This window comes from Oncorhynchus masou, chromosome 29 (genome assembly GCF_036934945.1).
Source record: "Oncorhynchus masou masou isolate Uvic2021 chromosome 29, UVic_Omas_1.1, whole genome shotgun sequence".
Lineage (NCBI taxonomy): Eukaryota > Metazoa > Chordata > Actinopteri > Salmoniformes > Salmonidae > Oncorhynchus > Oncorhynchus masou.
The window spans coordinates 53,293,026-53,312,478 of NC_088240.1; the positions used below are offsets into that span (position 1 = coordinate 53,293,026).

Here is a 19,453-nt window from a genome sequence, read left to right on the forward strand (position 1 = left end):
AGGTTGAGAGTTCCGGCAAAGATGAAGGCCTAGATTCAATCAGATCAAGCACTAACCAGCGATAGCCAAAACCCGCATAGCTGATGTTTTGGCGGTGTAAGAGGTGGAACTGTGTTGGAGATGTCAAATCGGTGAAGAGCTGCTCTTGTTATCATTGTCACGAAGCCACACCCGTCACGTAGAAACGCTCAAATTGAAAATCATTAAATGTGATCATGAGGATTTCTATCAACTTAATCAAGGTGTATACACAATTTCACATTCTAGACTTGTTATCTCAGCTGTATGGGATTTCTCTTAAAACGACTCGGTGCAACCAATGGCCATGTCTGCTTTAAGGTATAATGCTGGGAGCCGCTTGTGGATTTGACAGCTCTAAAATAGTCCCACCTCTTACACTGTCAAAACATCAGCTATGGGGATTTCGGCTAAAGATGATTTGATTGAATCGGGACCAAAGTCTCGTTTTAAAATTGTATAATAATGTCTGCGTAATCTTGAGTGGAATATTTTTTTGTTTGTAATTTGTGTCTGAAAAAAAACGACAAAAGGTTAGGCAACCTACAGAAACATGCATTATAAAATCAGAAATCATCCATAAAATCAGATATAGCCCATTTTGACTTTGTGGCTGTGGTAACTAGTGGAAACCATAAAATTAACAAAGGAACACCACCATTCTGAAAAAACTACAGCTTGGACAGAGGGAAAATTCCAACAGTGACATCACTGATCCAAGCACTGCTTTTTCACGCAAGCGTGCAAACAAGATCCGACCTGTGCTGGCACAGTTATTTTCTTTTCGCATGATCCTTTCCCGCCTAGTTCCAGCAACTATGGTGGATCCATAACCAGGCCAAGCTTGGTTTGGTTCGGCTCTGTAGTGTGAAAGCTCTCATTATGCCATGCTTAGATATTTGCTTGTTAGACCAGCAGTAACCACAATAGTTCAACATCATCTGTTGGGACAGTTAACATCTTGCTCCTCACTTGTTGAGGGTACAAACATTTGACTTCAGAACTTTTACATTTAAGAGGCAATAATTTCATCCAGACTTTTTTTCTTCTAGATTCATCTGGCCTGGCTCTTGCAAAACAAATACAAGCTAAACTAATTGCTGAGGATCCCCTACGGATGCATCAGGATTATAGTAGAGCAAGACAGTGAAAAATCAAGCCGCCGCATCGAGCGGAAAGTCTCCATGAATCACGTTCTGTGTGTGGGGGGGGGGGGGACAGGCAGCGGCGGTGGTGCAGTAATCATCGGGGAGGCAGACCAAATTAATACTTCATCTGCGGCCGCCTCGTTCTCCATCATTAGGGCACATTACAGGGCCACAATATACATCATTAAACTCGGGCATAAACAATTCATTAAAAGGCAATTAAGGAGACAAGCGAATGTCACTTCTCCCTGTAGTATTAATAGGCAGTAAAACGGCAGAGGGTTAAGGCTAATGCTGAACTCCCAGTCAACCTGACTAATAGCCTCTAGTTGTTCCAGAAACACAAGATGGCCCTTTGCCTGGCTACCCAAATGCCTTGCTCCCGCCAAATGCTACGCCACACCCACGGATGTCTTTTCTCTACAATGAGTCTGGATCGGAGTACCTAAATGACCATTTCTAGAACGGAAAAAAACATGAACCGTTCTGATTGGTCCCAGAAACAGATGGGCTGGGCAAGAGCCAGAACACACGCGTGTAAAGCCTACGTGTAAAGCGGAGGTTTGAAAATGTGTCATTGGCTTTGTTACTCCGATTGGTTAGAGATGATCCACAAACGACTTCAATTACATTTACATTTAACATTTAAGTCATTTAGCAGACGCTCTTATCCAGAGCGACTTACAAATTGGTGAATTCACCTTCTGACATCAGTGGAACAGCCACTTTACAATAGTGCATCTAAATCATTTAGGGGGGGGGGGTGAGAAGGATTACTTTATCCTATCCTAGGTATTCCTTGAAGAGGTGGGGTTTCAGGTGTTTCCGGAAGGTGGTGATTGACTCCGCTGTCCTGGCGTCGTGAGGGAGTTTGTTCCACCATTGGGGGGCCAGAGCAGCGAACAGTTTTGACTGGGCTGAGCGGGAACTGTACTTCCTCAGTGGTAGGGAGGCGAGCAGGCCAGAGGTGGATGAACGCAGTGCCCTTGTTTGGGTGTAGGGCCTGATCAGAGCCTGGAGGTACTGCGGTGCCGTTCCCCTCACAGCTCCGTAGGCAAGCACCATGGTCTTGTAGCGGATGCGAGCTTCAACTGGAAGCCAGTGGAGAGAGCGGAGGAGCGGGGTGACAATGATGGCAACCTCAGACTGAAGTTGGTAGCAAACGACAGAGCAGCGGAAAAAAATAAGTTTGAGTCATCAGGCAAGATGACCTTAACCCTACACTTCAATATAGTCATTACTGTTGAGTCACCGCTCACGATAAGGCACTTCAGAAAAAAAGAGTTCGACATTGACCCTTTTCCATCTGAAGAAACGTGCCATTTTAGGGTTCTTTGTTGGGTGAAAAGGTTCTACCTGGATCCCAAAATAATGATCCTACAGGGACAAGCCGGAGAACTCTGTAATGGCACCTTTCTAATTAAAGAGTGATCAAAACAAGGCGGTGTAATGTCAGCACCATGTACACTATGAGCCAGAAATACAAGGCAGTCGACCCTGGCATTTCAATGGACATACAGTTGGGGATAAATACGTAGTCTCAGTCAACAACCTTCATTTTATTTAAAATTAAAGCACCCAGTTTCGTCATAGTACAGGTGCAACCTTTTTCAACACTTTAGAGTGGTTATCTGCCAGTGAGTCTTGACGACACCACACCTGACATTCACACTTAGTTAAGGGTACATTACTAAAGGTTCTACAAATGGCACTAAGTTTGACCACACACACGCATCCAAAACTGACTGGGGAAAAGTCCATCAGTGCAAAAATAGCAGGTCCACATCAATAAATGCCTCTAAATAAAAGTAGCATTTACAATATGGCGAAAACTGTGGTGACTTTGGTCAGCTAGTGACCGGACAAAGGAGAGAAACTAGATTTGTGTAGCGGGATGACAGATTGCGTGTGTTCGTTGCACGAATGTTAACATTAATATGTGTTTTTCAATAGTTTCCCTGTGCAGGTTACTTTAGTGATTTGAGCGTGACCAGACCACGTTCCCACAGATAAAATATGTAATCCAAAAAGCAGACATAACTGCCATTTAATAAAAAAAGGGAATTGAAAGATGGAGATAAGATTCTGCTTAAAATAAATATGGCTTTGCATATGTCAAATCAAGATGACAGATCTGCATGGGTTTCTTCACTGGTCAAATAAAGCTATAGCGAGGGACATGGGATTTGATGGTAACTTTGGTAGAGGGCAGGAAGCAAAGCATTACAACCACTGACACAGACACCACATTCAGTCATGAATATAAGGCACAAAAATACCATACTAGCTAGCTACTGCTCAAAATGACACTCCCAAGATTTGCTTAAAGGTAGATTCAGCTATACAAATTCCAGTAGCTGGATATCAGGCCAATATCCCCAACAACGAAGATAGTGAAGCGAGAGGCTAATCTACTCCGAAGTAGTTGTCCCTCAGCTATCACATTTGCATGAGAGTGAAGCGATCTCCCATGCACATGCGAAGATGCTCTGTACGGGACTGTGGGTGCTCACATGTACAGCCTATTGTATAGCGTTTATTCCTAAATATATATTTGTTTCACACTGCTGCTCGTATCGCTGAGTCTCAGTTTAAAGGAAATGCTAACGTAGCATTGGAGATGTGCAATAATATATTACAAGATCAATAAATAATTAAGGATATTGATATCATTTTACAATCATACAATTTGCACAATATTCAACATAAAAAAAAATGTACATGTACATTTTTTCCCAGAATTCTCGTTGTCTCAGAACAAATCAAACAGGACTCAAATGTTTCTCTCAGAATAAAAGGAGGCTCTTCTGCTGGTTTCTGAAAAAAAAACATCTACATAATAATTGAACAATATGAACAAGATAAAACCCCTGAGATTTCAGATTCAGATAAAACACTGAGGTCAGACATTTTACAAATGAGTCACAGGAGGGGTGGACAAATGACAAGCAGCCGCCACCAGATGTGTCAGTTACTAGGCTGACCAACAATGAAATCTAGCGACTTTGGCACCCGTGACCCTGATTTCAACCAGTTTCTCCTCTCAAGACTCTCTCTTGCATTCAGCAGCTTAACATGAGGAGACTGTGTTGAGATGTAGGTGAGGTGTTCAGCCGATGCTCATGTCACCACAACACAACACTCCTAACCATTCAGTCCATATTATAATAGGCCTTAGTGCACTCGGCCATCAGACCCCATTCATTCTACCCACTGGGCATTCAGTAATACTCCACCCCACTAGTCAAAAGTAGTGCCTCCCCCCTGGTGTCCCTGTGACAGTGTCCCTGTGTGAGGGTGTGGCTGGGTGAGGTCACTGGGTAAAGCTCTTCTTGATGGCCACATTGGGGAAGAGTCCGCAGAGCTCTTGGACAATGCGGGCGTCCACCTGCGCGCAGAAGGACACGTCCAGGAGGAGGAGCTTCGGACACGCCTGCAGCAGCTTCCTCAGGGAGGAGGAGCTTACCATCCGGGTGCCTGTCAATCAACAACACAAACATACCACATAAGTGAGCAACATTTGTGACCACTTGATGAATACTGTGTTCTAAATGCCCCAAGTAAAATACTATATTCAAATATCGGGTGTGAACACATCTGTGGTTCTAACTAAAATGACTTAATATAAACTGATGTGATAGAACGAGAGAAAGAGAGACAGATTAAGAAAGGAAGAGGGAGGTAGTACTCACCCAGTATGTCGAGGTGCTGCAGTGCGGGGCAGTTGGCAGCCAGCTCCTCAATGTCCGAGTCGCACACGGTGCGGTTGGCGGTGAGGAAGAGCTTCCTCAGGCACTGCAGGTTGCGGGCCAGGTGCTGGAAGCAGCCCGAGCTGCTCTGCAGTGTGGAGCACCAGCCCAGGTCCAGCTCCTCCAGTAATCTGCATCCTGCAGCCAGCTCGGCCAGGCCACGCTCCGACAGGCTTCTGCAGCGCCACAGGTCCAGGGAGCGCAATGAGCGGCAGCGGACAGCCAGCATGCTGGCCACCACATCATAGTCCTCTATCTGCAGGGAGAACATAGGGGCGGTGACCTTGGGGCTGTTAGCCAGCACAGAATGACTGAATCAATTATCATGATTCTCAGTTGTGGTTCAGAGTTAAGGGGTGAGGCTGATCCTAGAATGTCTCTCTGGCGCAAGAGCAGGTTATGATAGCGAGTGCATTTGTGGGGGGCATCTTACCATCACACAGCTCCCCAGGTTGAGGTGTCTCAGCTCAATACAGAAGGTTAGGATGCGCAACATGGTTGTTTGCTGCAGCAACATAAAACAAAGCAAGTGAGAGAGAGAGAGTGAAAATGTCAAAGTTGAGTTAAGTTTCTATCGACTGACCCAAAATATGATGATTGCACCCCTTTTTGTACACACACAGTAAAATGAGACTGAGGAATGTGCGTCAACATTTTACAATAACAGGTCTACCCCATGTTATTCAATATCTCTCCAAGACGACTTGGTCTGGCAAACACATAACTCAACAGTATTATAGTAGTGTAACATTTCAAAGCGTAAAAAAAATATACATTTGCTTATCACCTATCCACCATTGCTAGACAGGGATAGAGGTGGGATTTCAATGTGGAACTGTCAACATGCCACCCAATGGCAATTGGGTGTGCGTGACGTGTACTTTAGCAAGCATCTCTAATGTGTATGCTATGTGTTTCGTGAGTGTGTGTCTGGTGGTCTCTTTTTATGACTTTTGGCAGCCAAAGAACTATTTAATTATACCAGTGACAGCTTAATGACAGCTTAATGACAGACAACAGGGCTTGGATGACACATAGGACTGGAGACAAACACACAGCCTGCTCAGTCTGCCTGCAGTAAACAACCTGAAAGCTTAGACCTCAACCTCACTACACTGGAAAGACTACGGTATGGTGTTTAACTTAGGAAAGGCTGAAACATGAGAACAACACTCAGAAATGCCCTGTAAGGTTTTGTAGCAGGCCTGGGCAAGAACAGGACCCGAGCTCTGAGTTCATTACAAATGATGACAGCAGAGAATTAGTCCTACGTAAACCGCAATGGTGCCATGCACAGGCCATGTATCTGATAGAAAGCTCAACTACCTCTTAACCCACACACCACCAATATACCCATGTGCATCAGCCTAAAAATATGGCATCACTTGTGTTACAACATCGTCTCAATATATGCTACTTAGCAAACACTTTTAACAAACTATAGTTTTGGCAAGTCGGTTAGGACATCTACTTTGTAAACGACACAAGTATTTTTCCCAACAATTGTTTACAAACAGATTATTTCACTGCATCACAATTCCAGTGGGTCAGAAGTTTACATACACGAAGTTGACTGTACATACACTAAGTTGACCTTTAAACAGCTTGGAAAATTCCAGAAAATTGTGTCATGGCTTTAGAAGCTTCTGATAAGCTAATTGACATCATTTGAGTCAATTGGAGGTGTACCTGTGGATGTATTTCAAGGCCTACCTTCAAACTCAGTGCCTCTTAGCTTGACATCATGGGAAAATCAAAAAAAAATCAGCCAAAACCTCAGAAAACAAATTGTAGACCTCCACAAGTCTGGTTCATCCTTGGGAGCAATTTCCAAACGCCTGAAGGTACCACGTTCATCTGTACAAACAATAGTACGCAAGTGTAAACACCACGGGACCATGCAACCGTCATACCGCTCAGGAAAGAGACACGTTCTGTCTCCTAGGGATGAACGTACTTTGGTGCGAAGAGTGCAAATCAATCCCAGAACAAGAGCAAAGGCCCTTGTGAAGATGCTGGAGGAAACAGGTACAAAAGTATCAATATTTTCAGTAAAACGAGTCTGATATCAGCATAACCTGAAATGCCGCTCAGCAAGGAAGAAGCCACGGCTCCAAAACCGCCATAAAATAGCCAGACTATGCAGGAGGGGCTGGTGCATTTCACAAAATAGATGGCATCATGAGGCATCACAATGATGTGGATATATTGAAGCAACATCTCAACACATCAGTCAGGAAGTTAAAGCATGGTTGCAAATGGGTCTTCCAAATGGACAATGCATACTTCCAAAGTTGTGGCAAAATGGCTTAACTCTTGGAACTACCGCTCCCGGATCCGGGAGAATTGTCATCAACTGACACTAATTAGCATAATGCAACGGACAACAAAAATATTACTAGAAAATATTCATGAAATCACAAGTGAAATATATTGAAACACACCTGAAACACAGCTTAGCTGTGGGAAGCTTGTGGAAGGCTACACGAAACGTTTGACCCAAGTTAAACAATTTAAAGGCAATGCAACCAAATACTAATTGAGTGAATGTAAACTTCTGACCCACTGGGAATGTGATGACAGAAATAAAAGCTGAAATAAATCATTCTCGCTAATATTATTCTGACATTTCACATTCTTAAAATAAAGTGGTGATCCTAACTGACCAAAGAAAGGGAATTTTTACTATGATTAAAAGTCAGGAATTGTGAAAAACTGAGTTGAAATGTATTTGGCTAAGGTGTTTGTAAACTTCAGACTTCAACTGTACGTTATATAGGTATGCAAGGTAGCTTTGGTATTGTTTTTTAACGTCGGCATTAAACTTGGCAGATGCAATACCGATGTTGGCATTTTTAGCTAATATCGGACGATTCCGATATGTTCACTGATATATTGTGCATCCCTAGTTGAAGAGATTGCAGAGCACTGCAAAATAAGTGTACAAACAGTGTGTAAAAGACCCAAAACAAGCTTTTTTACGACTCATTGATGATGAGCACTGTAGGACAGAAAAATAGAGACCAAAGTGATGGTGAGAGCTTCCAAAGAGCTATCTTTTATCAGGTGCTTGACAATCTCACAGCTGAGCTGCAGAGGCGTTTTTCAAAGGCTTGCAAGATAATGCAAGGGATCCAGTCTCTCAACCCAAAGAGTACAACATTCTTGAATGAGGAGCCTCTGTTTTCCTTTGCTCAGAACTTTGAGTCAGACTTAGAGGACCTCAAACATGAAGTTCATCAAACCAAGCGGCTTTCGACTTTGTAAGATTTCTGTTGTTACACCAGTCAGCAGTGCGTCTTGGGAGAGAAGCTTCTCAGCTTCAAAACTGATTTAAACCCACCTTAAGATGACAATGGTTGATGACATGTTAAGTCACCTCGGAATTCTCAGTGTTGAGTCACGGAGGGCATGCTCCCTCAACATGGATGAGTCTAACATTTTGCCAGTTCTCACCAGAAACACAGAATTATGCTGTTTTAAATCTGTCTAGGATAATTTGGCTCTTAGGCAGTCCCTCTGGTCATGATTAAAACCTGCACTGTGTACTAGCTAGTACGCTGACATTCTAAAATGATAAATCCAAAGGGTATCATGTCACACAGATTTAATTTGGTCTTGATTAGGCCAATTCCAAAACTTTTCTTTGCTATTAGTTAACATAATATATATATCGGCATGAATATGATAGTGTAAGTCTGTAACATTGATGGGCATCAAAATTATTTTTAAAGTCCATTTCTGTTTGATACCAGGTATGTCAAATTGCAGTGTTTTTTTTGTCAATTACATTTTTTTTGTAAATAAACTAATGTAATTTATGTAACATACAAATGCTCTTATCTCCTTGAGCTTAATTCTCTGAAAATATTTTGGATGTTCAACACTTGACACAGATTACATATTCATGAAAACAGAGTGACCCAAGTCTGTCCAGTATGTGAGTACAGTACAGTGTGTGTGTGTGTGTGTGAGAGAGAGAGAGAGAAATTGAGCTGCAGTGCCGAGGTAGAGACACTGACTATTCATGTTAAAGAATTCTAGTGAAGTAACCCTTTTGGACCACACTGTCTGCTACATTGAAGAACTCCGGGTTAAGTGAATTATCACTTCTACCTCTAATCAGCAATCATAGGATTCATTCATGCTCCTTAGATGCCAGGTTAGGGGTACACACTACATTTTCTGAAGTAGCCTTGGCCACCCCTGTATAAAACTGTAGTTCTGCCACTGGTGATACAGTCAGACAGTTGTGATAGTGACAGCAGAGGTTGACGCTTCGTGAGCGCTGTCCAAATTTACTGTTATGCACAACCTTTCTTGCCTGACAGACTAACTAGCTAACTAATTAGCTAGCTAGCTATAGCAAGCAGTTTCCATATAATTACATTGGTAGAACCAAGACAAAACAACCAACTAGTTAGTTGACTATGTACAGCTAAACACTGCAACTATTTCCATGAGACAGAGAGCAATCATTCGATCTTGACCGCTGGCACGGATGTGCTGGCCTGTACCAACCAAATTATGATTTGCTAATCTGTGAGCTATTCCCCAAGTTTCACAGCATCAAACATTGACAACACCAAACTGCTGTTCACTTATTTCACTCACCTCGACATCATCGCTTTTAAAAGTGCAAGGACGTGTGTGAATCCGTATCACCAAGCAACATGGATAAAGCCTCTTTCACAGTGAATAGTCATGTCTGCTTCAGCCATGTCATTTTCAGTCATTAAGTTTAAAAAAAAAGTCAAATGACAGCATACCCTGTTTCCGGTCGATGACAACAGCCACGCCAATACGATCAACATAACCTGAAAGGCCGCTCAGCAAGGAAGAAGCCACGGCTCCAAAACCGCCATAAAATAGCCAGACTATGGTTTGCAACTGCACATGGGGACAAATATTGTACTTTTGGAGAAATGTCTTCTGGTCTGATGAATCAAAAATATAACTGCTGGCCATAATGACCATCGTTATGTTTGGAGGGTAAAGAGGGAGGCTTGCAAGCTGAAGGACATTATCCCAACCGTGAAGCATGGGGGTGGCAGCATCATGTTGTGGGGGTGCTTTGCTGCAGGAGGGGCTGGTGCACTTCACAAAATAGATGGCATCATGAGGCATCACAATGATGTGGATATATTGAAGCAACATCTCAAGACATTAGTCAGGAAGTTAAAGCATGGTTGCAAATGGGTCTTCCAAATGGACAATGCATACTTCCAAAGTTGTGGCAAAATGGCTTAACTCTTGGAACTACCTCTCCCGGATCCGGGAGAATTGTCATCAACTGACACTAATTAGCATAACGCAACGGACAAAAAATATTACTAGAAAATATTCATATTCATGAAATCACAAGTTAAATATATTGAAACACAGCTTAGCCTTTTGTTAATCACCCTGTCATCTCAGATTTTGAAATTATGCTTTACAGCCAAAGCAGGACAAGCATTTGTGTAAGTTTAACTTCAGCCATGTCATTTTCAGTCATTAAGTTTAAAAAAAAGTCAGATGACAGCATACCCTGTTTCCGGTCGACGACAACAGTCACGTCAATACGACAAAAGGTTGCTAGAAAGTTCACTTTGCAATATTAACACAGATATTATCGTTAGAAAAACAAGGCCGTTATAGTAATTTAAAGAAAGGCTGTTCTAATGTTAATGTTTTTTGAATGACTACCTCATCTCTGTACCCCAAACATATAAGGTCCTTCAGTCGAGCAGTAAATCTCAAACACATATTCAACCACAAAGACCAGGGATGTTTACCAATACCTCACAAAGAAGGGCACTATGGGTAGATGGGTAAAAAAAAAAAAAAAAAAAGCAGACAGTGAATATCCCTTTGATCATGGTGAAGTTACTCATTACACTTTGGGTGGCGTATCAATACACCCAGCAACTACAAAGACACAGGCTTCCTTCCTAACTCAGTTGCTGGAGAGGAAAGAAACCACGAGGCCAATGGGGACTTTAAAACAGTTACAGAGTTGAAAGGCTGTGAAAGGAGAAAACTACAATGCTGGTAATCCATCCATCCTCAGTTATGTCACAATACAAACCCAAATGACAGAGTGAAAAGAAGGAAGCCGGTACAGAATAAATATATTCCAAAACATCCTTCCTGTTTGCAACAAGGCACTATTATAATACTGCAAAAAATGTTTGTTCTGAATACAAAGTGTTGTGTTTGGGACAAATCCAATACAACACATTACTAAGTACCTCTCTCCATATGTCCAAGCATAGTAGTGGCATGCTTGTAATCAATCATTAAGGACTGAGGAGTTTTTCAGGATAAAAAATAAAACAGACTGGAGCCAAGCACAGGAAAAATCAGTGAAGACAGTGAACGTTCCTGAGTGGCCCGAGTTAGTGTTTTGCAAAATATCTAAAAACACTGTCATTATGGGGTATTGTGTGTAGGTGCTTTTTTGTTTTTTTGAACCATTTTGAAAATTCAGACTGTAACAACGAAATGTAGAATAAGTCAAGGGGTACTTCTGAAGGCACTGTACCTCTATCCTTGTGCGGTAGAGCACTAGCCGGTGCAGGCGGGTGAGCTTGGAGATGTGTGTAAAGGCCTGGGGGTGGAGGCGGTCGCACGAGGACAGGTTGAGCTCCTGCAGCCCGGGACACGTCTGGGAGATGACCTCCAGACACGGTTCACTCAGGAAGTGACAACACGACAGCTCCAGACACACCAGGCTCCCACCGCACGCCTTCATGAAGCTGAGAGGGAGGGGGGAGGGGGTGTCAGACCTTGTTGTGGCATGGCAACAACATTAACACGGAAGTTCAGGATTTGACAATTTTATGTTAGTTTCAGTTTCAAGTTTTATTAGTTGTATGTATGGGATACACATGGTATACGCTGTCCAACTAAAAAAAATGCTTACTTGCAGGTTCCTTCTCGACAATGCAACAACAAGAAATAATGAGAGAATACGAACATAAAGTAAATGGCTCAGTAAAATACAATAAAGATTTTAGCACAAGTAAAATACAGAAAGGCACAATTTATAGTCCAATATTTACACAGACGGTTCCTCAGCCTGAAATCAACCGAAGTGATGGGCACACACATGCCACTCTAAAGACAGAGACCGATGAACCACAAAATGTCCAGATTCTCTAGTCCCCCCCAGCCCCATGCCTCACCTGCTGAAGCCGGTGAGGGTGAGGGCTCCACGGTTACCGGTCCAGGAGAGGTTGAGCCTCTGGAGCAGGGTGCACCGGCCCTGCAGGTGGCCCAGGGAGGTGTCACTGAGGCGAGCCCAGTATGGCTGCAGGCTCAGCTGGATGTACTGGAGGGGGTCACAGCAGTGCTGGCGGAGTAGCTTGCAGGTCTGGGTCAGGCGACACAGGTCGGGCAGAGTCAAGTGGCTAACTATCAGCTGGATCAGCTGCAGGGGGAGAGAAGGGAGAGAATTACAGAGAGATAATAAGAGAGAAGGGAGGATGGTGGGAGAGGGTGTAGAGGAAGAAGGATAAATAACAATGGAGGAAGAGAGAGACAAGGAAAGCAAGAAGGAAAGCAAGAAAGAGACAGAAGGGATGATGTCAGGCAGAGCAGAATAATATAAAACAGTGTATGTGGAACACACACACACACACAAAGCAATATCCTTGTGGCAGTGAGCTTCAATGTGGCAGTGAGTCTGCCTGTTCGTGCAATATGGAAGTGTGCTTCTCAGTAAGACAGAGGTAGAGAGAGAGAATAGGTGTGTATGTGTGCAGTGAATAAACAATACGCTGTGTGTTCAACAGGGTATCCGCTAGCAGATAATAGCTATATTGTATTTCAGACACACACATCGGTTGTGAGGAGTGAGGTGAATGGCAGCGGTTTGGAGAGCAGTACATAAAACCAAGAGAACAGCTCGTCTTAGAAAATATGACATGTCTTTTATAACATGAAAATGACTGTTTTGTAAGCTTAATATCAAATATCTCCATGGGTCCAAGACGGTATGTGTTGGTCCATGGGAGACATTTTTTGTCAAATTAAGTCCTGGCAAAGTACAAAAAACTGCCCAAGATACCCTAAGTACAAACATTTTCAGTAGATGAGACTACACTTAAAACTGCAATATGTCACTTTTTGGGTGACCCCACACAAATTCACATAGAAATGATATATCATATGTTATAGATCTGTCATTCTCATTAAAACCACATCTAAGAAGCATTATATCTCTTCTGTGTGTGCTATTTCTATGCTCCCATTGTTAAGTTTAGTTTCTGTGTCTTTTACTTGCAGTTTTGTACACCAGCTTCAAACAGCTGATTATGTTATGAAAAATATATTTCATAGCAGTTTAGATGGAACAATGATTCTCTACACTATACTTGCTTGTTTTAGTCACATAAGCTGAAATCAGGCGAACTAGTCACATGTTTGCAAACAGGAAATGGCGGAGCAGCATCTTGCAATTGTCCTGCAATTATTGCCAACCTTTTTTTTTCAAATTTCAGTGCCGTTTTGTGGACAGAAAATACAGCCAGCAGCCATATACGAGTGTTGTAGTATATGTGAGTGTCTAATAGCGTATTCTCCCCACCTCGTAGGGCAGTTTATCAAAGTATCCATTCCCTAGGTTAATGTGCTTGCCATCCCCGGCCTGTCTGAAGGAGGCTCCCGGGTCAGACAGTTCCTCATCGCTGTCACTCAGGTCACAGATGTCGATCCTGGGCATCTTATAACGGGAGAGGATGGGCCTCTCTTTCTGGCCACGCAGGACGACGGCGTCCAGCTCCGTGTAGTACTTTAGCAGGGAGCTGTTGACCTCCACGCGGATCAAGTTGGTGGGGAAGCTCAGCTGCTTGATGCTGGGAGAGAACTGCCTGGCCTGGGGAGTCAGCACCTTGGTGGGCTCATCAGCCCACAACACCTCCCACCTGGGGACAGAGAGGTACACCAGTCACGAGGTACACACAGACTCACCATTCTTTAATCTGAGACATTCACTAAGGGCAGTTTGCCCATGCTAAGCCTAGTCCTGAACTAATATAAACGTGCTCAATGGAGAATCTAAGTGAAAGTGCTTCTTATTCTGAGACCAGGCTTAATCTGTGTCTGGGAAACCAGCCAATAGAGTACAAACACACATTCCGTTGTGGTCCTCTGTAGCTCAGTTGTTAGAGCATGGCAGTCGCAATGCCAGGACAGTGGGTTAGATTCCCAGAACTACCCATATGTTAAAAGAAATACAAATAAAAGTGCAAGCATGACTTTAAAAAAGGTCCACTGCAGCCGTGCAAAGAGCAGTTTCTCAAGCAATAATTTTGCTAGGACTGTCAGAGTGGTCTGAGTGGAGAAACTGAAAATGAGCTGTTATTGGCAGAGAGGTTTGGAACTCTCTTTCTTATTGGTCTATTAACATATTAATAGAAAAACTACATTCCACAATTGAGAGCACCTTGACTGGCTGCATCATTGCTTGGTGTGACTACTGCACTGCCCTCGATCGCATGGCACTACAGAGGGTGGTGCGGACAGCCAAACTACATCACTGGGGCCAAGCTCCCTGCCATCCAGGACCTCTAGATCAGACGGTGTGAAAGGAAGGCCAGGATAATTGTTAAAGAATCCAGCCACCCAAGCCATAGACTGTTCTCTCTGCTTCCGCACAACAACTGGTACCGGAGCAACAAGTATGACAAAGGCAGGCTCCTGAACAGCTTCCATCTCCAAGCCATAAGACTGCTAAACAGATAACAAAATGGCTACATGGACTATATGCATTGAACCTTGTATTACAGTTTTATTTTTGCACCGACTATGCACACACTCACTCAGTACTTAATTTTCTCACACACACACCTGTCCAATTTAATAGTCGGGCAGCTGCACACATTTCAGCACGTGAATTCACCAATTTGTAAGTCGCTCTGGATAAGAGCGTCTGCTAAATGACTTAAATGTAAATGTAAACGCCTGTTTCAAATAAACGCTGGGTCTAAATGAATGGTTTGAAGTTAACATGGACACAGCTTTGATATTCCTACGGTCATGTGCATTAAAAACAATCGTTCAATATTCTGTCATCGTTGCTAGCCATGACGCCACCAAAAAGAAAAAGGTGACTTCAGTGATTACCGGTACTGCTCTCCATGGTGCTGAAGGGCGAAATTGGGGTGTATGATAGGCAGCCTAGTCTTTGCAAGTCTGACCTTCGATAGATTTGCTATTATAATGGTTACAATAAAAAATGTGGTAGTCTTTTCAGAAATGAATTGAGCAACAGCTGTGTGCATTAAGGAAATAGACGACTGACTCAAATAGAAGCGCCGGTTGTGTTGAGAGATTGAAGCAAATATATATAAATGTACCCTTATTTTACCAGGTAAGTTGACTAAGAACACATTCTCATTTACAACAACGACCTGGGGAATAGTTACAAGGGAGAGGAGGGGGATAAATGAGCCAATTGTAAACTGGGGATGATTAGGTGACCGTGATGGTATGAGGGCCATATTGGGAATTTAGCTAGGACACCAGGGTTAACACCCCTACTCATGATAAGTGTCATGGGATGTTTAGTGACCACAGAGAGTCAGGACACCCATTTAACGTCCCATCCAAAAGACAGCACCCTACACGGGGCAATGTCCCCAATCACTGCCCTGGGATATTGGGCTATTAGACCAGTGGAAAGGGTGCCTCCTACTGGCCCTCCAACACCACTTCAAGCAGCATCTGGTCTCCAATCCAGGGACCGACCAGAACCAACCCTGCTTAGCTTCAGAAGCAAGCCAGCAGTGGGATGCAGGGTGGTATACAGGGAAGGTGTGAAAGTGGCTATGGACGAAAAACCAACATTTCATGATAGAAGAAACTTCTACAACCAGAGTCCCACACCACCACTGGTCCTTACCGGACGTCGGTGGGAGGGTTCTGGGAGAAGGGGTTGAGGGAGCAGGCCATGATCTGGACGATAGCCCCCGGGTGGTAGGTCTCCAGCACCTCCACAGCTGTGGGGTAGACAGGTTCCTCGAAGGCCAGCTCGATGTAGTCCTGGCTGTGGAAGGCCTTGGGCGTGCGGCGGAAGGGAAGCGGCGCGCTGGCACACTGCTCCCACCACGCCCCGTAGGCCCTGAACACGGCCGTCTGGGTGAAGTCCCCAGAGCTGGGGTAGACGTTGGGCATGCCGGCCAGGTTCCACATGGTGTACGACATGCTGTTCTCACTGCCATAGTGGGAGCTGAAGTCCAACACCTCTATAGGATAGGATAAGGTTAGTCCATCTGCTCCCAATCCACCAGACAATAGCAGACAAACACACAGCACACATTATGGGAGGAGCACACAGTGCCGGCTCCAGTGCAGCACACCTGGAGCTATTTTAAGGGGTTGGACTAAGTGCCTTGCTCAAGGGCACAATAGCAGGTGAATGAGCCTACCTTTGGCATACTGTTCCACCTCCACGCTGATGGGCAGGGTAGCCCGCTGGCCTGACTCCACAGCGCGCCTGCTGGTCAGCGCCTCACACCGAGTTCCGCTCCTGGACCGGCGCCGCAGACAGATGTAGTAAAACATGCTCAGAAGGGTTAGCATAAGGAACAGTGGGTCAGGGGAGCAGTGGGCTGGGTGTGGCTTTTGGGAAGCGGCCCCAGAAGCCCGCCTGGCGGGGATTGTGCCCAACACAGTGCAGGCTACAGGCCCAGCCACATACAGGACCTGTTGGTTAGTGGGGAGACAAAAAGACACACAAGGCAAGAGTTAGAAAAGCAAGACAGAAAAATATTCCCCGATGATCTTCAAGAGTGCTAGTAGTAAAACTTTGGGCCAATCCTTTTCCCCACAAATTGCTAAGAAATAAGCAAATGTGTCCGTCTTAGGGATGGATTGAAAAAAAATTGTATTTATTTTTTATTTAGTCCAGTGGTGGGTAATGTCATTTGTAATTTATGAAATGTATTTCTCTGTGTTTTAGAATGAATTGCTTATTAGGCTGTATAAACTCAGCAAAAAACGAAACGTCCACTGTTTCCCATTCAATGAACCACAAACAATTAATGAACATGCACCTGTGGAACGGTCGTTAAGACACTAACAGCTTACAGACAGTAGACAATTAAGGTCAAAGTTATGAAAACATAGGACACTAAAGAGGCCTTTCTACTGACTCTGAAAAACACCAAAAGAAAGATGCCCAGGGTCCCTACTCATCTGCGTGAACGTGCCTTAGGCATGTTGCAAGTAGGCATGAGGGCTGCAGATGTGGCCAGGGCAATAAACTGCAATGTCCGTACTGTGAGACGCATAAGACAGCGCTACAGGGAGCTGATCGTCCTCGCAGTGGCAGACCACGTGTAACAACACCTGCACAGGATCAGTACATCCGAACATCACACCTGCGGGACAGGTACAGGATGGCAACAACAATTTCCCGAGTTACAGCAGGAACGCACAATCCCTCCATCAGTGCTCAGCCTGTCCACCTGTTGGATCAGAGGGTGAGGGCTAGGGCCATTCCCCCCAGAAATGTCCGGGAACTTACAGGTGCCTTGGTGGAAGAGAGGGGTAACATCTCACAGCAAGAACTGGCAAATCTGGTGCAGTCCATGAGGAGGAGATGCACTGCGTACTTAATGCAGCTGGTGGCCGCACCAGATACTGACTGTTACATTTGATTTTGGCCCCCCCTTTGTTCAGGGACACATTATTCCATTTCTGTTAGTCACATGTCTGTGAAACTTGTTCAGTTTATGTCTCAGTTGTTGAATCTTGTTACGTTCATACAAATAATTACACGTTAGGTTTGCTGAAAATAAATGCGGTTGACAGTGAGGACGGTTCTTTTTTTGTTGAGTTATACATATATATATATATATCGATGCCACACATATATATCTGATTCATATCCACACACACATACATACATATATATATATATATATCGATGCCACCAATCATCTCTGATTCTCCGCCAGGCGCGCAATTTGAAGTGCGCCTATAGGCTATTTAGTGTGGTCTCAATCAAATGACCCATAGCATATAGGCAGGCTATAGCATTTGGATGCAGTTTAATAATGTAGACAACGTTAGACCACAGTGTAGAATTTGCCAAAACAAAATCTCATACAAAGCCGGTTCTAAGCACAACCTACACCGGTATATGTGAACTGTGCACCCAAATGTGAAGCTAGCTGTAGCAGAGCTTCGAGAAACTAGCGGGCCTGCTTGTGATAGTGGTGGAGCCAGCATCTCCGTACCCACTCAGTCACATAGGCCTACTCCGCGACCCACAGCAACGCAGTCTTATATGGACCAGTTTATGCCAAACGTCTATGTCTGTAGCAAAACAAGGCCAAAATTATATTGCATTGGCTAAAAGGATTGCCACCGATTTCCAGACATTTTCAATGGTGGAGGACAGAGGTTTTAGAAATTATATGTATATGTCGAAATCCAATGTACACAATTCCAAGCAGAAAAACCCTTTCAAAATCAGTTATTCCACAACTGTAGGAGATTACACAGGGTTCAGTGGGGGAAAGTGTCCAAAAAGCTTCTGCAGTTTGCCTTACCACTGACTGCTGCACATCAAAGGTAACCACTTCTTACATGTCAGTTACATGTCACTTCATTGAAGATTTGTCGATGTCTAGCTGTCTTCTGGACTGCTTTGAGTTCAGCGACAGACACACCACAGAGAACTTGGCAGAGGAACCGTTGAGAATGGCAAGTAGATAGAAAAGTGGTCTGTTGTGTTAGCGACAATGCAGCTAACATAACCAAAGCCATGAAAATGTTAAAATGGACACATCATCCATGTCTTGCCCACACAATCAACCTGGTTGTAAGAGATGCTGTGACGGTGATGAAGCTCACTGTGGACAAAGTGAAAGCATCTGTGGAATACTTCCAGATGGGGATCCCTGAGCTGAGGCCTAAACAAGACTGCACTACAAGGTGGAATTCACCATTTTATATGTTGAAGCGGATTCTTGAGTCAAAGGATGCCATCATCTCTACCCTGGCCATTGTCAATGCACCTGTTGATGCTCTGACCCAAGAGGAACGGGAGGTGGTGGAGGAGGTGTGCAGAGTCCTGGAACCCTTTGAGCAGGTCACTGTGGAGATCAGTGGAGAGGTACAGTAAGCAGTTATTACTACATCATTATTTAATCCAGTAATATATGTATATGACCAGTAGATGAGAATGTGGTATCAGTAGACAGAACATAAACCTGAACTATTAAGTTACTGTTCCCTCTTTTCAGCTATGTGACAGCCTCAAAAAGGATACTCCTGTGTAAGGGTCTGCAGCGAATCACAGACAGCTGCCAGAGAGAAGCAAATGTAACCACAGGACATGTGATAGAGTTGATGGACACCCTATGTTCATCAATGGACAGAAAGTTCCACATAATGGAATATAATCACATGCTATCAGAAACCGCTATACTTGACCCCAGATTAAAGAAGTTAGCCTTCAGTGATGCCAGAGCAATTGATGGGGCTCTACAAAGAATAACCTCAGCTGCAGGGTGGGACATACCCAGCAGTCAGCTGGTTCAG

General features: G+C 44.0%; 1 protein-coding gene across 5 annotated transcripts in view; it reads right to left on the minus strand.

Annotated features, from left to right (window-relative positions):
- Positions 1-2,704: 2,704 nt before the first annotated feature.
- LOC135519993 (F-box/LRR-repeat protein 4-like) overlaps positions 2,705-19,453 on the minus strand; it is a 42,100-nt gene continuing 25,351 nt past the window's right edge. For 2 of the 5 annotated variants that reach the window (XM_064945293.1, XM_064945289.1), the window contains exons 2-9: positions 16,330-16,606; positions 15,804-16,146; positions 13,488-13,824; positions 12,085-12,329; positions 11,442-11,655; positions 5,349-5,420; positions 4,859-5,171; positions 2,705-4,643 (exon numbers count right to left, since the gene is read on the minus strand). In XM_064945293.1, coding sequence (XP_064801365.1) covers positions 4,480-4,643; positions 4,859-5,171; positions 5,349-5,420; positions 11,442-11,655; positions 12,085-12,329; positions 13,488-13,824; positions 15,804-16,146; positions 16,330-16,483 — 1,842 coding nt within the window. In that variant the 5' untranslated portion in view covers positions 16,484-16,606 and the 3' untranslated portion in view covers positions 2,705-4,479. The other 3 variants (XM_064945292.1, XM_064945290.1, XM_064945291.1) reach the window with 3 other exon arrangements.